General features: G+C 39.0%; 1 protein-coding gene across 1 annotated transcript in view; it reads left to right on the forward strand.

Moving 5' to 3' along the window:
- The first annotated feature begins 209 nt into the window (after positions 1-209).
- LOC129261385 (glutamate receptor 4-like) overlaps positions 210-19,388 on the forward strand; it is a 29,519-nt gene continuing 10,340 nt past the window's right edge. Inside the window, exons 1-14 of the mRNA XM_064099054.1 lie at positions 210-665; positions 2,304-2,450; positions 6,196-6,453; positions 6,807-6,985; positions 7,263-7,316; positions 8,260-8,448; positions 9,058-9,228; positions 10,712-10,816; positions 13,209-13,316; positions 14,790-14,993; positions 16,244-16,502; positions 17,579-17,723; positions 18,266-18,464; positions 19,070-19,320. Coding sequence (XP_063955124.1) covers positions 572-665; positions 2,304-2,450; positions 6,196-6,453; positions 6,807-6,985; positions 7,263-7,316; positions 8,260-8,448; positions 9,058-9,228; positions 10,712-10,816; positions 13,209-13,316; positions 14,790-14,993; positions 16,244-16,502; positions 17,579-17,723; positions 18,266-18,464; positions 19,070-19,320 — 2,363 coding nt within the window. The 5' untranslated portion in view covers positions 210-571. The remainder of the gene's footprint in view (positions 666-2,303; positions 2,451-6,195; positions 6,454-6,806; positions 6,986-7,262; positions 7,317-8,259; positions 8,449-9,057; positions 9,229-10,711; positions 10,817-13,208; positions 13,317-14,789; positions 14,994-16,243; positions 16,503-17,578; positions 17,724-18,265; positions 18,465-19,069; positions 19,321-19,388) is intronic.

Genomic DNA, 19,388 nt, shown 5'->3' on the forward strand with positions numbered 1-19,388 from the left:
AATGTGTCTCTCTTTCTACCCCTCCCTACCCCCTCTCTTCCCCTCCCTCTCCCTCTCTCTATCTCTCCCCCTCTCTCTCCCCCTCCCTCTCTCTCTCACCCTCTCTATGCAATTTCCCCCTCTCTCACACACTCTCTCCTTTTCAGCACCCCCCCCCCCCGCCTTGTTCCTCCGCACTCTCTTCTGACGATAAAATTAGACAAGCGCGCATGTACATGCGGGATGTGCTCAGCATCGCATTAAAAAAAAAAGACATCTCATTTTCCGCATCCTTACATCCATCCCTCAGACAACTTCCCATTATTTTCATTCCACAACGGAAATAGTACTTCCTGAAGGAGCACAGTTGTTTAGGGTTAGAATTCATTGTACATTTACCCTGACTTGATTTTCTCAAGCAACGTCATTTTTATATTATTATCATTTTATCTATAAAAAAAACCCCATTGGTACATGCATCTAATCCACGTTCAATACAAATTTTAATTTGTCGACGAATGTTGTTTCATAGAAAAAGTGAGTGATTACAATTTTATTTTTCAATCTAAAAGATGTTTTGCGTCTAGCAAAAATGGAGGGAAAGATATTACAATCTATTGTGATCGTCTGCTTGAGCGTCCCACTTTGGCCTTCCTATTCGGCAAGTTCGTCAACTATCATGGTCGGTAAGTTATTGCTGCTTTTTACGGAATTTACAGAATTTTGAAGACAGATAAATTTCCTCATAATTTGGTTTACAAAACACGAAACCAAAATAGTTATTGGGATGCCAGTCAGTTGCCTAATGTGAATTTCCATCCTTAAAAAAACTTCTGATCCCATTTCAAGACGGCATTATATATTTTTTTTCCTAGATGATTCACAATTATAATCAGTTAATGTACATGGAATTTTTAGCTTCTTCAAAAGGCATGAAACTATTCACATATCTCTTGCTACATATCACTATGACATATTTATTCATTAATTATATATAGCATTTACGAGGCGTCAAATATCTAGTTGCCTATTCAATGGTGCACTACATTACCAGGGCTTTAGGGCAATTCCATAAAATATGTACGTCCGACCCCCATGTATGTGAGACCTTCATGAAAGTTTCTTTTTTTTCCTTGTTCTTTTGGCTGTATAATGTATAAGGACCATGACTTGGTCAGTTTATGAAGTGATGTAAGACTTTAGAAAAATGGGGGTCGGACGTATAAAATGGTTGAATATTTTATGGAATTGCCCTCAAGTTTAGCTCCAGCTGCTAAAGGCGTTTGGAGCATTCAATGAATTAATCCTGCCCGGTACCCATGCATCACCTGTGTTGAGTGCAGCACAATATGGGTGAATTTCTTGCTGAAGGGAAACACGCCACGGTTAGGAATCGAACCCACGTTCTTCTGATTGAAAGACGAGAATTGTAACCACTTGACCACGACGCCCCCACACTGAATAGTATGTATCACTGGCGTTTAGATGGGGTGCTGTAAGTTCCATGACCAAGAAAAGGAAAGAGAAAGGAAAGGGTCGGAAGAGTGGCGAAATATGATATAATTTTCACATGTATTATGCCATAAAAAACAATAGACTGTTATTTGAAAAAGTTCAACATTTTCGCTCACTCGCGACTTTTTAGAAATGTTGCTCCACACGCTATGTTGTGGCCCCTCATTTTTGGCTCATCGCGCTACTGATACGTATCAAAAGTTACGTAACAAATTTTCATCCTGATAATATCACCGATATCATGAAAAGGAATAATATGATATGTAGATGATTAAGTCACAAATGAAGCCGTTTGCTTTGCCAAATTTCCCGAAAGTATAACTTGTATGAAATGCGATGTATAATTTTTTTTTAACCTCGGTAATTTTGTCACAAGCATGACAAGGGAGGAACTCAGTTATTATTTTTCAGCATGAAATTTATGTATTTGGGGATAAAATAAAACTTTTTTATGATTCATCTTCTTATTAACCATGCTTTTGTCTTATATTTATTCAACATACCATGTGGAATGAAATAAGCATTACCAATAAAAAACAAATAATTGAGGAGAAGATGAATATCCTTATAATCGCAGGCTAGTAATACCTTGAATATACTTTATTTGAAGAAAAAATGCTGACGTATTTTAAAAGTACAGTAATTGTCTAATTCCTGAACTAGCAGAGGGACATGCATGAACTTTTGAAGTTACTTATTTTCTTTTTCATACGCATATTCTAATTGAACTCTGTTGCTATCTTAATATAAATGTTATCATAACGGGGACATAACCAAATGTTTTTTTTAATTGTTATTATTATTTCAAGGTGGTGTTTTCGATAGATATCGTGACTTTGGTTTTGAACGTGGTATCATCGCTCACAATACCCAGAAGAATAAATCAAGTGCTTTTCAGTTCATGGCTTACGTACTGCCAGCTCTATTGGAAGATCCATTCAATGTTACCAGAAGGCGTGAGTATTATGGGATGTATTACACATTGTGCTGTGTGTTATAACCGGATTATAATGCAAGTAGTCACTATTTTAAATTGTGATATTTTGTTGATGATAACAGCGAATTTGGATGCATGAATTTATGCCTGTTTTACATGATAGTCGCGAAAATGATAAAATATATATGTCAAAACCTGCAAATATAAAAGGTGAAAATATTGTCCATAATATTTTTCGGTTTAATTTCTGTTTTTAAGATTGACTTGATCCCATATCGACTGACATGAACGAATTCGACCGTTGATTCCCCTTTGCTTCAAATTGCCACTATTTCTCTTTCTGTTTGTTCGTTTAATCTCTCTCTCTCTCTCTTTTAGGGGGGCGGATTGGGTTGATTTGTGTTCGTCTGAAGTCCCAATCCGTCTCTCTCACTACAGTGAACATTCTGTCAGTTTTCTTACTCAACCCCGATCGTCATACTTCTTTCCCCTTCTCTCCCTCTCTTGCCCCTCTTGACTCTTCATTCCAGTCTCCGTTTTGTCATAAATCATTTTCAAACTATGCATCCTAAGTCCCTCGTGATATTAGGGAGATGCGAAGCTTGCATGTCTGAGGCATGTATCTTTGATACAATCTTGTTAATATTTGATAACCGCCATAGCTCAACTCGGTCATATTGATTTCCCTTGCTACCCGACCCGGTGTCCGGATCACCGCGTTATGAAAATCCCGGATATTGATATTGATGGCGCTACATGTATAACGCTGTCTTTAACACCATTATCGGATGATAATCAGTCACAAAATAAAACAGGACATCAGCTAAAGAGCCAAAGAGATATGACGCTATGGATACAGTGTTTTATAAATTGAAGAGCCAATAAAAAATCAGCCTCGACCACGAGTGTGTAGAATCGGTCGACATTCAGTGTCAGAAAATCTAACATGCAACCCCGAAGACGCCATCAGGATCATTGGATATTTTCAAAAAAAGTCATATACCAACATTCAGGCATATAAAAGAGACTTCAATAAATCTGCAAAGTAACTCCAAACAGAAAACCTAAAATTTGCTCGCGCATGTTTTGGCATAACATGGGTACCTACTCCCCTTGTTCCTGCACATTTTCTTAAATAAATTGCACATTTTTGTTAATCTACTAAAATATTTCGTCACATTCCCTCGTTTACTTAACATGACATCATTAATGCGAGTTCTTTCTTAATGGTAGGTTCTTCTTTTTTAAGAAAATGCACGAGACATCATGTTTCATCATGTTCCTTTCTCAAAATATTTCCCTCTTCTCTTCGTTTTCTACGCAAAACTTGTAAGCGCTTCGGACTCTAGCTTGTGTCGGCGTGAATCCCAAGGGGGGGGGGGTGATCTTGCAAGGAGTCGAAGGCTTATATGAGATTTTAGAAATAATCTTGAACTCAAACTCTTGAGAGGGCAAATGACGTAATCAATCTGTTATTTATACATACATAGAGGTGACAACCTGTAAGATATTATTTTTTCATACCAAGACAGCGATCGAAATGTCAGTGGTGATGGTTAAAGCAACGTAGGGTTGTTCGACATGCAGGTTTATCGATGAAAGACAAAATGATCACTGTTTCTTACATAATCGGAGAACTGTCACAGAGTAACACAGGTGTGACGAAAATGACGTAATGGTTTTTTACAACGCACGGACTCCAACGATAGCGAAGTAACAAGAAAGGAAGTATAAAGTGTGTATCAATAAAAAATTTACCGTCTGAAAATTTTCGGGAAATTGAAAAAAAAAATATATGGAGATATTTTTAACGCGAATCACTGCTACGTACAGTTAAAAAATATATATCTCGCTGTTTAAACCCGTCACGCTAACAACAAGTTGTATAAACTTTTACACAATTGTTAAAACTTTTTCAACATCTTAAAAAATAAACAACTTGTTTCAAACTTTAAACAATTGATGCTAGAGTGACGGGCTTAAACAACCTGCTTGAAATTTTATACAGCGTTTTTTACAGTGTATAGGGCAGATAATTAATCGCGATGACCTATAAGTGTGTGGAGCGGGATGGGGGGGGGGGCAGTGGCGATTGAGGGGGTCCGTGTATGGGTGAGTAAATAAGTGAGAAAGGAAAAAAATATTGAAATCAATCTTCTGAGCTAAAGTCCATGTTCTTTTCATAATTGACGTCTCCTTTCATCTGGGTAACTATTTCCAATTTTTGCACAAATCACAATTTTTACGAAATTTCTAAAAGTGGTGCTCACTCAAGCAGAAAGAGTATCGTCATTCGCTTTAAAAAAGAGACCTGTTCCATTATATAAACGTGGAAAAGGCTTCAAGATATTTTTATTCTATATGATTATAGTCAGAGTGTAAATTCTTTTGGTACACACTGTACATTAATTACCACGAACACATTTGATATGATAAACACGTGTCCGTCGCCGAGCGAGTTGGAAGTGTTATCTGCATGAGCATTTATTAGAGTAGCATAGGCATGAACTCCATTTTCATGAAAATTATATCATTAGGTAAGTTGACCCAGCTACTGAAGATGGTAATTCAAGATTCATGTTGTGAAATAATTAAGCGAAAAATATGATGATGCTTGAGTGTTAGTTGACTCTTTGTAAAAGTGTCCTCCTGGAGTCATTTGAAGGAAGTGAAACTGTTAAAAACCCTGGATACATGTGTAAATCACACACTTGGGACTGATATGGCGTGATGGCGTTTATAATGCATGGATTATAACGCAAGCGAACTAAACGGGAATGGGGGGGGGGTAGATTGCCATGGTCGTATATATGCGAGATGATACATGATTTCTTTTGTGTCGCCGCTGAAATCGAGCTGGAAGTGTTTGGGGCATGAAAAGCTATTTTGGAGAAGAAAAAAACGTTTCTCGCTGATGGAAGTGCATAGATTACCTGGCAATTGAAGATGTTTTTATTTTTCAAAAGAACTATGTGCCCGTTTATAATTATATGAAATCATAAAGATGCTGCTTTAAATAAACGTTTCATTGTCATTTAACTTTTTTGCAGTGTTTTCCTGGAGCTATTTGAAGAAAGTTAGACAAATAGTCCTTTCAATTTTACTTTGAAAACCATGGAAAAATCTTATTTTTACTCCCCCTTTCTTTTACAGTTTTAGTCTCTTGCACACAACCACTCACACACACACACCCACTCATACCCACCTCTCTCTCCCTCTTTCGTTCTCTCTCTCTCGTCCAATTTCTTCGCAATATCCATCATAGCAACTCGAGAATTCAGACAGTTTTCGCCAAAAGTTCATAATGCCGTGGAACAACGAGTCATGTCAACTTCTTCTTCTTCTTCTTATGTTGGTTTGAGTGGCGATTAGTCATATTTGACTATTGTCGCCATTGACTCTATTAATAAAAAATCTCACTTCTCACATAATGATATTATTACCAATATGATGTATACATATATGAAATATTATTCTTGTGTATCCTTCTAATATGAAAAAGGATAATTATGGTATGTACAAAAGTTTGTCGTAACTCTTGTCAAAATGGCATATAAACAAATCTTCACCAAAAACAAACCGCTATCTTCAGCTCAGTTCCAACTAGTTGCGCTTGCCCTGCCCTTTCAAAGATGCAATCATACCGGTCAGCACGGTACATAAAATATGATGGAGAAAGAGAAAGACAAAGACAAAAGGAAATTGGAAATATTGAAATTGACTAATTGTGTTTTCGTTTTTTTCTTTGAAAAAAAAATCTCTAGTCTGCAAGCTCTACGATCAGAATACCCTAATCACTGGAGGCCATTCCAAACTGGTCTGTCTCCCGACCCTGCAGTCTTACGCCAACAACTTCCTCATCCCCTACGTAACTGCCAGCCAATCCAAATCAGATATGGGTCTGACCATCGGCAGCAGTGACTACCTGGTGTCCATGATGCCCTCTCTGGTCCCACCCGTAGAGGATTGTGTCAGGTACTTTGGTTGGGACAAGTTCGTCTATATCTACAGCTCGGCAGAAGGTAATGTGTTGTAGTGTTCTTCAGTCTTGTGCACGGACAGATCCATATAACATGATACCTCACTGAAACGAATCTTTAAAGCAGTTTACTTTAACTCTACTTTTCTTTTGTGCTTGGCGCCCTTTATCAATGACATCATTACATATTTCTGTAGATTTGATTAAAATACACATAAACAGACTGGTAAACCAGACTGAAGTGTTAAAAGTTAAACTATAATTAATTGGTTTTTATATTGACGTGTTTTTTTTCTTTGACTCAGTCACATGAAATTTTGCTGATATATTTTTTAGCAACAGACCGTTCCACTTACTTGTTTATTATTTACTCCTCTTATTTTGTATCTTTGTCAGGACTACAAAGGTACCATACCCTCTCAGCCCGGTTTCCCCCGGATAAATATGACATCCTGGTTCGTCGGGTCGGATCCGAAATCGAGACCCGAAATCTTCTGAAGAGATTTCGTGATTCTGGTCATCACCGTATCATCTTCGACACCACAGGAAACGCCACTCAACTCGTGCTGAAACAGGTATTTTACCACGCAATAGTGGGTCTGAATTTCATTAGCATATTTTTATTTCAAGAATAACCGCTTTGAAAATAATCACATTAGGCAGACGTCAACTTTGCCATTTTTTAATTATTGTAAAATTGTCTGCGTCAATCAATCTGTGTATAATGAATTAATGTAGACGTCAAAGTAATATTAAAGAAAATGACAACAAGTATTCAATTATATTTTTTACTAGACAAGCACATAGATGAAGATACAGCACTTATTTCTCATCCTTTGTTCCAATTATAAGGTAGATGCACTTGGCATGATTACGAAGTCGTTCCATTACATCTTTCTGGATCTGGTGAGTACGGAACATTTAAAATATAACTAAGAACAATTCAATACGCAACCGACTTTATTGTAAGGTTCAGAAGGAAAAAAAAGGTGCTTAGGAGATAAAGCTACATTGTCGTCTGCTGAAATAAAGGCAAATCCATGTCTGTGCCCAACGGAGAGGGCGTTTGTCAGCGGGACCAAGGACTGACACATTTAGGAGTTTAAGGATAAATTTTGCTGTTTTGCTCATATTGAAAGCTTTCCTAATTGGTCAGAGCGAGGATACAGTCACATTCTGTAATCTGAGAAGAAAATAGTAAATTTTTAGACAAATTTTCACTGCATCTTTCTATCATAAGTGACGCATATTTTAGCATGTTCTTTCTTCTTCAAAGATAGCAGCACATAATAAAATATAGTTGCTGTTTGTGCGAGGTAGTGGTCTTCAAGGAAGGGTTTCATCAGAATTTGTGTCCGACAAGTTGTCAGATCTGACAACTTTACTTGATTTTGATTGGCTGAAAAGCACTGTTGCTATGGTATTTGTCGGATGAGTTGGGATTTGTCGGATAAAACGTCCGACAAGTCCATTCATTAAACGCTCCCCAGGTCTACCGTTCGAAAAGACGTTTTAGTTTAAAACCAGTGTTAGCAGCGCCATAGAGTAGAAACAGTTGACTCGTCAGGGTTTTAATGATTCCATTCTTAAAATAATAGTTACTAGAAATCAAGAATTACATGTAAATACCAAGGGCTACTTTAAAATGGAGTTAGGGATTCGCAACAAACTAAAAAAAATTAAAAGATAGAAAGTGATCAAACTCATTTTTGTTTTTTATTTGCATCCGTCACATAACGATGTCAAATGGGACCGAGGTGATCTCTTGAAAGGATCCCTTTATAATCATGTGAGTATTTTCTTAAGCAAGTGTCACATGATTCTTTCTCTGGATGTCTGACTAAATCAGGATCTAGCTGATGTCAGCGTCGATGAATTTTTATTCGGAGGGATGAACATTACTGGTTTCCAGCTCGTTAACAAGACCGACCCCTACTACCAGAACATTGAGAACATATGGTACAAACGTCAGACATATCTCAGACAAGGCAACGTCACCTCAAACCCAAGTTCGGCTTTGGGTTACCTCCCATTAAAGGTGATGTAATTCATCATTATTCATTTATCAGTCAATTAAATCGATCATCCATTGTTCGTTTATTCATTTCATCCATCATACATCCCTTCAGAAATTGATAGTCAAATAGTATATACAAAATACAAACGTAATTCCGATGAAATTGCTGTTTTTCATTTAAAAAAAGGGTTTTGGAGGGGTGAATAAATTAAATTGTAGCAATCTCACTTATCATGATTATCATGGTTGTTTTTGTGTTACATTCGAGAACTGGAATGATTGGTCTTAATGATACATTAGCATTCAATGTGTCCGAATCAAGTTCCCCTCTTTCTTAGAGAGTCATGTTATCAACAACAATTCACCTTTTATTATTTTTTTCTTTCATTTTTATGGGGGTGGTCACTCCTAACAATTTCTGAATTCTGATTATCTCAACTTTGAAGAATGATTGTCTATCGCATAAAGATTGTCACTTCGTGCATATACAGACACCTTCGAGTAACCAGGTCCCGGGGAACGATTTTGAAAATGCGGGGGGTGAAAATATATACCATCACTATATCATGGTAATTTTTACGTGTTTGTAGATGATTATAAAATGAAATAATCAACTTTATTGTGTTGTAGACGTTGACGGCGTTGACCTACGACGTCACGCGTGTGTTCTGGGAAACAATCGTTATGCTCAAAACGACTGGTAGGTTACCTATCCTGACGGCCAGGCAACCAAGGTTGTGCTCTAGCGCAGGATTTTTAAAAATCCCACAGGACAGAGAAGTACTGGAGTACATCAAAAAGGTATGTGTCCCAAATGGTTCCATGGCATTTGCTCCCGCGACAATTGCTCCAATGGAAAATCTGCACTTTGAGCCAAACATTAAACCTAACCCAGTATGCCCCGCTCTGAGATATCAAGACCGGGGAGGTCTTTCATCAACATTTTGTCCGACAAGTTGTCAGATCTGACAACTTTCCTTGACTTTGGTTGGCTAAGAAGCACTATTACTATGGTAACTGTCGGATAAAATGGGACTTGTCGGATAAAACGTCCGACAAGTCTTTTCATGAGCAATTGTCGCAAGAGCAAATGTAGTGTCACCGTTGCAAATCACCCTAAAAAATTGAAAGTTGATAATTATGTAGTTTCTGGGAGCATTAACATCAATATTATACGTCTGACAAGTTGTCGGAACTGATAACTTTCCTAATGCCTCGTTCCCACCGTCGTGTGATCCGTTACGAACACCATGATTGCTACGATCTGATGCGGTCACTACGATTAAGACCACGATGTCAATCGTGCCACGGATCACGACAGTGGAAAAAAGTAATTAATTTGATTGGCTAAGAAGCACTGTTACTGTACAGTGTAACTTTAGGATTAAACTTTTAACAAGTCTTTTCATAAAACGCTCCCAGCTTATTATATTAGCCTTTATACATGCGACGTCATAATCTCACAGCGCCCTCCCTCAGAGGATATAGGAATACGCGTAAAAGGAGTTGTCAGAGATGAGCCAGCTGCAGCTCACCAACGCATGCAAGCCGATCGCACCGACTTCTAAGATGGCGGCGCGATGACGCCAAGGCATAGGGTCCATTGAGGAAAAGTCTCTTTCTATTGAGTCTCCCTAAAGTTAGAAGTAGTTCTCCCTTGACGCAATTTAATTTGTTCCGAATAAAGTAGGATAATTGCATGTTAATACTCCTTACAACACATTTGTTTGTGTTGTCTTCAATTGGGATTTTTGGATAGGTGCGGGAGAAAAAAAAACACGATTTGTACTCTACATTGTGGATGTGTCAAATTCAAATTCAACATTCTTTAAAAAAGAACCGTATTTTGCTATGCCGTAGTCGGCTGCATTCGAATGGAACATTCGAATTGAACATTGCAAACAGAAAATAATCGAAACATCAAAAATCAATATATCAACCAAAGGAAGTAGTAAAAACAATATGCAATGGATGTAGAGGATGGCAAAGGACAAAACCTATCGAGGCCAGTACCCCTAAGATCTTCGAATTGCTTGGAAAAAATGGTGATTAAACAACTGCATCGAAAACATAAACATACATAAAAAATAAAAAGGAACAAACAAAAACATTATTCTGTCTTTTTTACAAGTAGATAGAGAATTGACAAGATACTATTTATATTTATGTTTAAAAGACGGTATAATGATTGTCAAGTTTTGATTTCTTTTTGGCAAATCATTCCAGATGACAGGTTCTGCGTATCTCTAATATTCTAAAGCTGTCTCTATTGTTTGACTTTTAGCTGTCGTTCAAGAGTGCAACTGGTAACGTTGAGTTTGATGAAAACGGTGAGAGAAGCAATTACACACTCCGGGTACTTGGACTCAAACCTTCAGGGTTAAAAGAGGTTTGGACTAATATCATCATTTTTTATTTGAAATGTAGAACAATCTGCGCTGAAATTATTTCGTAATTCTCGTAATGCATCTTTATTTCTTGAAGTGCCCTGATAAAAACATCAATAACTTCATGCTTGATCTAGCTTCGACCTCCTTATTAATGTTTCTTTATGAAGCAAATTTACATTTGATTAGCATATTCTTTATTTGATATACTACCTGACAATAAGTGACAAAGCTTTTGGAAATTAAGATTTTCTATATTCCTCGCGTAATTCACCAGAAAGCTTCTATTACTGGACTTTACTAGTCTTATCTCTTTGTCACTGTTTGAAATCAGTTGAAATCACACCTTCGGAAATGTTGAGCATGAATGCAGGGGTGGCGCAAGTGTATTTTTATGGACCGTGGTGACGACATTTATTTTCTCTCGATCGAATTATACAGGGGTATTATAAACCTATACACTGCTATACGAATTATACAGTGCGTCCCAGAAAAAAAACGAAACCGAGATTAAGCGATGATTTATCATAACTTAATCACGAATACAATAGACAAATGACCTACCAATGTAAAGCTTAGAATCTCCTCTTTCATCTGATATTTCTTAGATTATTCCTCATTCACGCATGAGTGAGCAAAAACAATTTGAAGAAAGGATGCCAAAAACTCATTTGGCGGGGGGTATCTGAATTTCAAAAAGAAAATCACATGCCTAAAAAGTTCAATATCTGCTCTTTTATTTGATACCTTAATCACAAAAAATTGTCAAGAAGTAAAAAAGTTATGTTCCCTCGAAACAATGCTTGTATTTCCAAAATTTCATTAAATATAGTGTTTTCACCGGTTTCCCACAGAAGCTATCGCATGGTTAACAAAAGAATTAATGCATGGCTGATCGTCAACAAAACGGAGTGTCAAGTGAGTTTGAACGCTAGCCTGTAGAACCTCTTCATTTTATGAAATTATTGAAATTCAAGCCTTATTTCAAATAACCAGAACTTTGTTATTTCTTGACCATTTTCGGTAATTGAGGCATCAAATTAAAGAGCAGATATTGAACTTTTTTAAAATGTGGTTTTCTTTTTGAAACCCAGATACAGCCCGCCAAGTGGCTTTTTGGTATCCCCTCTTCAAATTGTTTTTGCTCACTCATGCGTGAATGAGAAATAATCTAAGTAATTTCAGATGAAAGAGGAGATTCTAAGCTTTACGTTGGTAGGTCATTTGTCTATTGTATTTGTGATTAAGTTATGATAAATCATCGATAAATCTCGGTTTCGTTTTTTGTGGGACGCACTGTATATGCCTTAATATATAATACCTTCCTTTTATGCAATTTTTCTTCTCTCTCCCATGTCATTCCTATTTTTCTTATTATTTTTCCTCGTCAGTTTTTGCAGTACTTGAAAGCTAAAAGGGGGCGGTCTTCCCTACCCCTCCCGTGACGATTCCCCCTACATTTTTATATAAATGCATCTTTCAATACCACGACAATCAAGCTTTTCTCCATACGCTAGCACATGATAGAAAATATTAACAAAATTATCTTACCTATTTTCCAGCCTGAGATGAGACGTGCATGGTTTAAGGAGCGCTTTCCCTTGGTATATTGTATCTGTAATCTAGATGTTTCAACAAGTTTTTCCTCAACATCCGATGTCATCATTCTTTCCCATTCCTCTGTCAATGCCATCATGATCCCGTGTCAATCTTGACCATTGCAATGGGTTCACCCTTGTCCATCTCAATTGAAAATGATTAACGTAGTTATCCCATCTTTTTACCTTCATGGTTGTACTATTCACTTTGTGCACTCTACCCTCCTCTGCTCTTTGTTATATGTTGTTCCCAGTTCATTCGAGATCATTATTAATACAATACCATCTCGGGGCCATATTGTTTTTGCAAGAATAGTTGGCCCCTCTTATCCGGCTCGATCCGGGCCCTCAGTCACAACGAGTCTGTTAGTGGGGGGGGGGGGGGAGGTTGAAAATTGAAAATTGTGATTGACTCTCTTAACTACTCAAATTCAACATTAAAAATATTATTTCACACTGTATTCCACACTGTGAACACACTATATGATTAAACACACCGTGTTCCACACTGAACGCATTGTGGAACTCACTGTGTGGCACGCTGTGGAACACACTGAACACACTTTGGGACACGCTGTGGAACACACTGGGAAGCACACTATACACACGGTAAACACACTGTGAAAGACATTGAGGGACACACTGAACACACTGGGAAACACTGTGAGACTCACTGTGTTCCGCGCTGTGAACACAATGTTCCACACACTTGTGGACACACTGTGGAACACTATGTTCTTTACAGAAGGGTTACTCATTTCTCGATCCACATCATGTTTTTTGTTTCCTTCCTCAGGTCGGTACCTGGCAGTCGAACAACAAAACCCGTCTCACCATCAACGAGGAGGACCCGAAACGCTTCTTGCAAGACATTAATAAGACTTTCATCATTACTTCTGTTTTCGTGAGTCATATCACTGCATGGGAGGTGTTTGACACTAGAGTAACGGTCAGAGTTGGCCATTGATGGTTGACTGACTGTCTGGAGTTTCTGAACGAAAATATTGAGTTCTTGTCTGTTCTATCGTTTACAAAGTCTACAGTATATTTTTTTGCAGGAGTTTCTGTATTTTATTCATAAATCAATAACAAATGAAAAAAACTTGATACAATAACAATGACATAAATGAGTACATTTTTTGCGTGACAATCGAAAAGATAAATAATGTATAAGACTGAAAACTGCATAAATAAAGCATGTAAAATAGTATAAGTGGAGCTCACTTATCATGGTCCACTACTGCTATAAGGCAACAATTTGGTCCTGAACGATGAAAGGGAGTTTCTTTTTTTCTCAGCGACGTACAGTGGGTTCAAGAACAGAGAGCGTGTATTGTCAATTGCCCTTCGTGACAATGAACAGCCTAGAAGCCTTTACCGAAAATTGGTGAATCAGAACCGCACTTTCCTCCTGGACTATGGTCATTATTTGCATCTTTTCGTCAGCTCTGAAACTTAAGGCGAAACTGTTGTTCCGGTACACCAATTTTCGACAAAAACCTATGCAGTTGTTCTTGGTCATATGACTGTTATTTTCAATTACATTTACTGTGTTTTATTAATCTCCCGTGCATCGAGGAGTGAAAATTCCCGAAAGACGATCAGGTTGAGCGTCGCTAAGAGTCCTGACCGACACTTGACTGTTACTCTAGCATGTATAGTGTGAACGTTAAAATACCATGCCGGGCTGCTGTTTCAGGTTACACTTCAATCTATTCGGCCATATTATTAACATCGACCTTTTACGGCATATTTCGTAATCCCTGATTTCACGTAAAACATCATCTTCAAATTTGATTTCGATCACATGCAGTTGTCAAGGGTTGGCCTTGGTTGCCATAAAAACTGTATAATTTCGCTTTGAAAATTTAATATTTGCAGTAATAAGTCATGATATGTTAGGTCGGAGCCGTGTTAGTTGCTCAAGGTAAACCCTTTCATTTCGACATACCATTGGGAACGGAATTACAATTAATTTCATTGTGTTGCTTATACATGTGTAATTGAGTTTTGTCCGACGTGCATTAATCAGATATGATTATTTACGTCTGAGACCGACCTTTAACGTCACCCTTCTAAAGCCATGACAAGGGCTCGAACCTCTGCATCACTTTGTAACTTCCCCAGGCGCAAGCCATAACACCCAGTTATATCAAAATAATGAAAAGGCACAACAATTATATTTCTTGCAAAAAACGTCATCCTGGTCATAGAGGTTGAATTTAACAATGTCATATGTCATTCTAATGTGAAAACTTAGAAGATTTAATACGTCAGGTATGTTTGGAAATATCAAAACACTTCTCTATAGATAGGCTACTAGTAATTAAACCAAGGTGACTCGTGACAAAATGAGAGATATTATCTTTTTATACAGGAGCCACCATTTATGATGCTGAAGGACGAGAAAGATCAAATCCCCGGCAATGGCCGGTATGAAGGATACTGTGTCGACCTCTTACACGCGATTAACGAACACCATCCCTTCAAATTTATTATCAGAGTGAGAAACGACAGCGCCTACGGAAACGCCGATGAGAATGGAACATGGGATGGCATGGTCAGCGACATAATGACCAAGGTCAGTTTATATCGGGCATTCGGGATCTGGGGTCCGTTTCTAAAAGATATACAACTATGGCAACTAGCCATTGTGGCAACTGCCATGCTAAAAGATAAAAGGGCTCAGCAGCTAATCAAAATAAAGGTTTCTGTGGTTGTTTCAATAATAAACAAATGTATAACTCTTTATGAAACGGTTAGAAGATATAAGTCGTCACATTTAGCAAGGGAGATTTTGCGAAGCACGGCCGGAAAAGCTTACATTTTTTTGTGTGCACAAAAGCGCTACAACATGTTCTTTTAATGACAGATGGCGTCTAAATTTATCACACGACAAAGGCCTTTCTCACCAAAGGAGACGCCTCCAACATACAATTTGTTTCGGCTTAACCACTGAGACATCTATGCGACATTCACAGACGTCTCCTGACAAGATGACAAGTACTTTGTCCGACAGTTGCGGGGATGTTGCTGCAGAGTCTCTAAGTAGTCATGGTAGTCGCTGCGTTGTCTCACAGACTTTGATTAGGTGCAGCGACGTCTCAAATGTGTTTCCGAGACGTCGTAGCGACTACATGGAGATTTTGCAGTGAGTGTCGTGCAAAGTGCTTACCTTGTCTGGAGACGTCTCTGAGATGTCACAAAGACTTCTCCTTGGTTAAGAAACTTTAATGTTGGAGAGGTCTCCTCGGCTGTAGCATCTGAGACGTCGCAGAGACTCAAAGAAGGTCATGCATGTCTCCGTGACGTCTTTGAGAGTTCCCTCTTACTTCGCCGAGCCATCAGAGACGCATCAGCAGTCGGGGGAATTCTCTGCAGCTGATGGAGATGTCTCGGAGACATCACCAAGACTGGAAAATTTCTATAAAAAACAAGCATGTTCTATTTTCTGAAACCCCTAATTCTTTAGCAAATGTCTCGTAGGCTTTGCGGAAACTTTTTTGCAACTAGCTTAATCTGGAGTCGCAAACTACACTCGCGAACTAGTTGCAAGCCGAGTGTGGTACCCCAGGGTGGTACCTCCTCAAGGGGAAAATGATGCACCCATAATGCAGGAGCGAAAGGTTGCTTAGAATTGAAACATAACCCCGTGATTTGCATAATTGCTCACGATTGATTACATAATTGAAACCGTTTTATAATATGGTTTGTTCTTGATAGGCATACATCGTATTTGTACGTCGATTTTTTTTAAGCAAATGCAATAAAACTACAGACGTGGTGCTATTGATAATGGTTACATCTTTTTATTTTTCAATACATGTTTAGAAGGCCGACATCGCCGTTGCACCGTTGACCATCAACTCTGAGCGCCAGCGGGTCATCGACTTCACCAAGCCTTACATGAGCTTAGGTATCAGCATCATGATCAAGAAACCCCAGCACACCCATCCCAGCGTATTCTCCTTCATGCACCCTCTGTCCTACGAGATATGGCTCTCCATCATCTTCACCTACCTTGGGGTCAGTGTGGTGATGTTCCTCATCAGCCGGTTTAGTCCTGACGAATGGTACCCTGTGGAAAAAGGTAATTGACCAAATGCTGACGTAACACTAATGAAGCCGACTCCAGACCGATCAAAGAAAATACCTTTTTTTGAATGGCTCATCATCGGTCGGTTTTGGGTCGGTCGTCTTAAGTATTACTGTAGCATAAAGATGGTCGAAAACCCAGAGACGCACCAAAGTTGTGCAATCTTTTAGGATACAGACCTATGCAGTTGTGTTGCCATAACACCCCCCCCCCCCGCAAAATAAAAATGAAACAACCTGCAAGAAGAGGTCATTGTGAAGTAGAATTGACTTCGTTTATCATGGTGTATATTGCCTAAGGCCTAAACGTTTACGGGCCTGAATAAGAGAACCGATAACATTCATGATGTCCTTGTCAATCATTAATCTTGCCTTTTAGTACAACAGTGTTGCAAATATATTGAGTTCACATAAGATAAGATCCCATGGTATCTTGCATGATGTATCACAACCTCTATGCATTTCTCCAACATAGTTCAGTCCCCGGGGGGGGGGGCACTCGACCAAAAAAGTGGTAGGGGTGTGCCGCGGGCGAGACAAAAAACGGGGGCCTTGGAGCGGGCTCATTGTAAAAAGGAGGGTCCTCGGAACGGGCTTCGGAACTACAAATGTTTGTGAAAACGGGGGTCCTTGGAACGGGTCGCCTGCGTGCGAGTGCGTATGCATCCCTATGGAACGTACTTGCAGCTAGCCCGGCGGCACGACTGACGGGCGCGCTAGCGCAGAGGCGATGTTCGGACAGCGAGCTGCGGCCGCTTTTCACCAAAATTGCGACCGGAACGGCGTAACAGAAAATATGCGAAGCCCTGGAGCGGTTTTTTTTTCTTCTTTTTTCTCGAGAAGAAGAAAATGCTATGCTCTGGAGCGGCTTTCTTTGTTCTTTTTTCAATAAGACAAAAATGCTATGCCTCGGAACGGAAATTTGAGTGTAAAAATGGGGGTCCCCTCCGCGGCACATACCCACTATGCATTACATACTGAGTGCCCCCCCCCCCCGGGGTTCAGTCGCTTCTGAAACCAGAAATCTTAGTATCAAGATAATCAAATATTATTCCTCTTCATCATCTGCAGGATCTTTAAAAAGTGCACCCTCTACGGAAGGTGATCTAGATCGTGTGGAACCAGGAGACAAGAAAGAGAACAACTTCGGAATTCAGAACAGCATGTGGTTCTCTCTGGGCGCCCTTATGCAGCAGGGCTGTGAGGTATCTCCAAGGTATGCGCAATAAAAGAGGGGTATTGTTGCATCAATCTCGTGTTTTCTCTTGTTTTATTGTTGGTTATTTAAAAGAAGAAATACAAATTAAGTATACTCTGGGTGTTGTCTCGAAGAAACTTTTGATGACGCTTGACAAAAGTTTTTCCAAGACCCTTTTTCGTAATACGACCTTTTATCTTTCCGACATTTTAATTAACCGTTCGAGATTATCATTGACAAATGCACTGCCTTACTAGAATCCTTGCATTTGACTAGGGGCAATTTTACCCGTAAAATTCAATAAAAAGACACTCTATCTTAGGATATCTCGTTTGCCAGTCATGTCTTATAACAAATTGCTTAAAAAAAGCTTCTCCCTATAACAAAAATGTGCAGAAATCTTTGAATTCTAACTTTTGATATCAAATGGTTGTCCTCCCCCCTCCAAAGCATATGCGTAAATGTATGTTTCATCCTGTTCTCTCGCATATCTTTGAAACAAGTTTAAACCCTCCATGGTTGCCCAAACACTGATAAATCCACTTTCTTTTCTTTCCTAGATGTCTTTCGGGCCGAATCGTTGGTGCAGTGTGGTGGCTCTTCACGCTCATCATCATATCGTCTTACACTGCAAATCTCGCTGCCTTCTTGACTGTCCAGAGAATGTCCACCCCTGTCAATTCGGCCGATGATCTCGTCAAACGCAAGGACATCTCCTATGGTATTCAGGGGGGCGGGTCCACCGAGAATTTCTTTTCCGTGAGTAGTATACTTTTCCAGAATCCGAAACACACAATTTTAGATGAGGTTGAAATACAACTCCCAATGCGGAGGAAAACTTTCCTCTCGGATTTTCAAATCGCACCATTTCAGTAGCATTTCAGGCAAACGGTATAACTTTATGATTTCAAGATCCTATAGCATTTTGCCACTTTCGGTTTAAATAAGTATTCGGTATAAGAGATAAATAATAATAAGAGTGCAGTTCTTGATAGACGCACAACACTTACACGTTTTGAAATTAAAATTAAACCTTATATGGCTACGAAACCTTGGTATACAGAGTGATAATTATTTCAAACATAGAATGATAAAGAAGATCCACTGAAGACATCGAGGAAAATGCCATCTACAACTTTATCAACGGTTTTCAACTAGCATAACTAATGCAATCATTTAGTTTGTGTTCCCTATGTGGCTATGATTACTACTTATATAGTGCTTGATCATAAATCGGTCGCTATTCTAACCCTAATGCTGACAAAATAGTTTTTGCTTGAAAAAAAACTGCAATTAACAGGTTTTCTATTTAAAAAAATGTTTTCCTCTTCGTTTTATATCTGGCTGCATGTATTACGAGATAGTCATCGAACATCCCACTATACATGACGATGTGGAAGTCAATGACCTCTGCCCAGCCGTCGCCGATCACGAATTCGTCCATACAGGGCATCGACCGCGTCCGCAACGCCAACGGCAAGTACGCCTTCCTGCTCGAGTCGACGATGAACGAGTATCAGAATCAGCAGAAACCTTGCGACACCATGAAAGTGGGATCGAACCTCGACTCGAAGAGCTACGGGATCGGGGTCGCCAGGGATCTCACCATGTTGAGGTAAATGGTGATTGTAAAACCCTAATATACCGGAGAGAGGGGAGGGGGCAGAGAGGGTGTATGAGAGA

Source organism: Lytechinus pictus, chromosome 5 (assembly GCF_037042905.1).
Source record: "Lytechinus pictus isolate F3 Inbred chromosome 5, Lp3.0, whole genome shotgun sequence".
Lineage (NCBI taxonomy): Eukaryota > Metazoa > Echinodermata > Echinoidea > Temnopleuroida > Toxopneustidae > Lytechinus > Lytechinus pictus.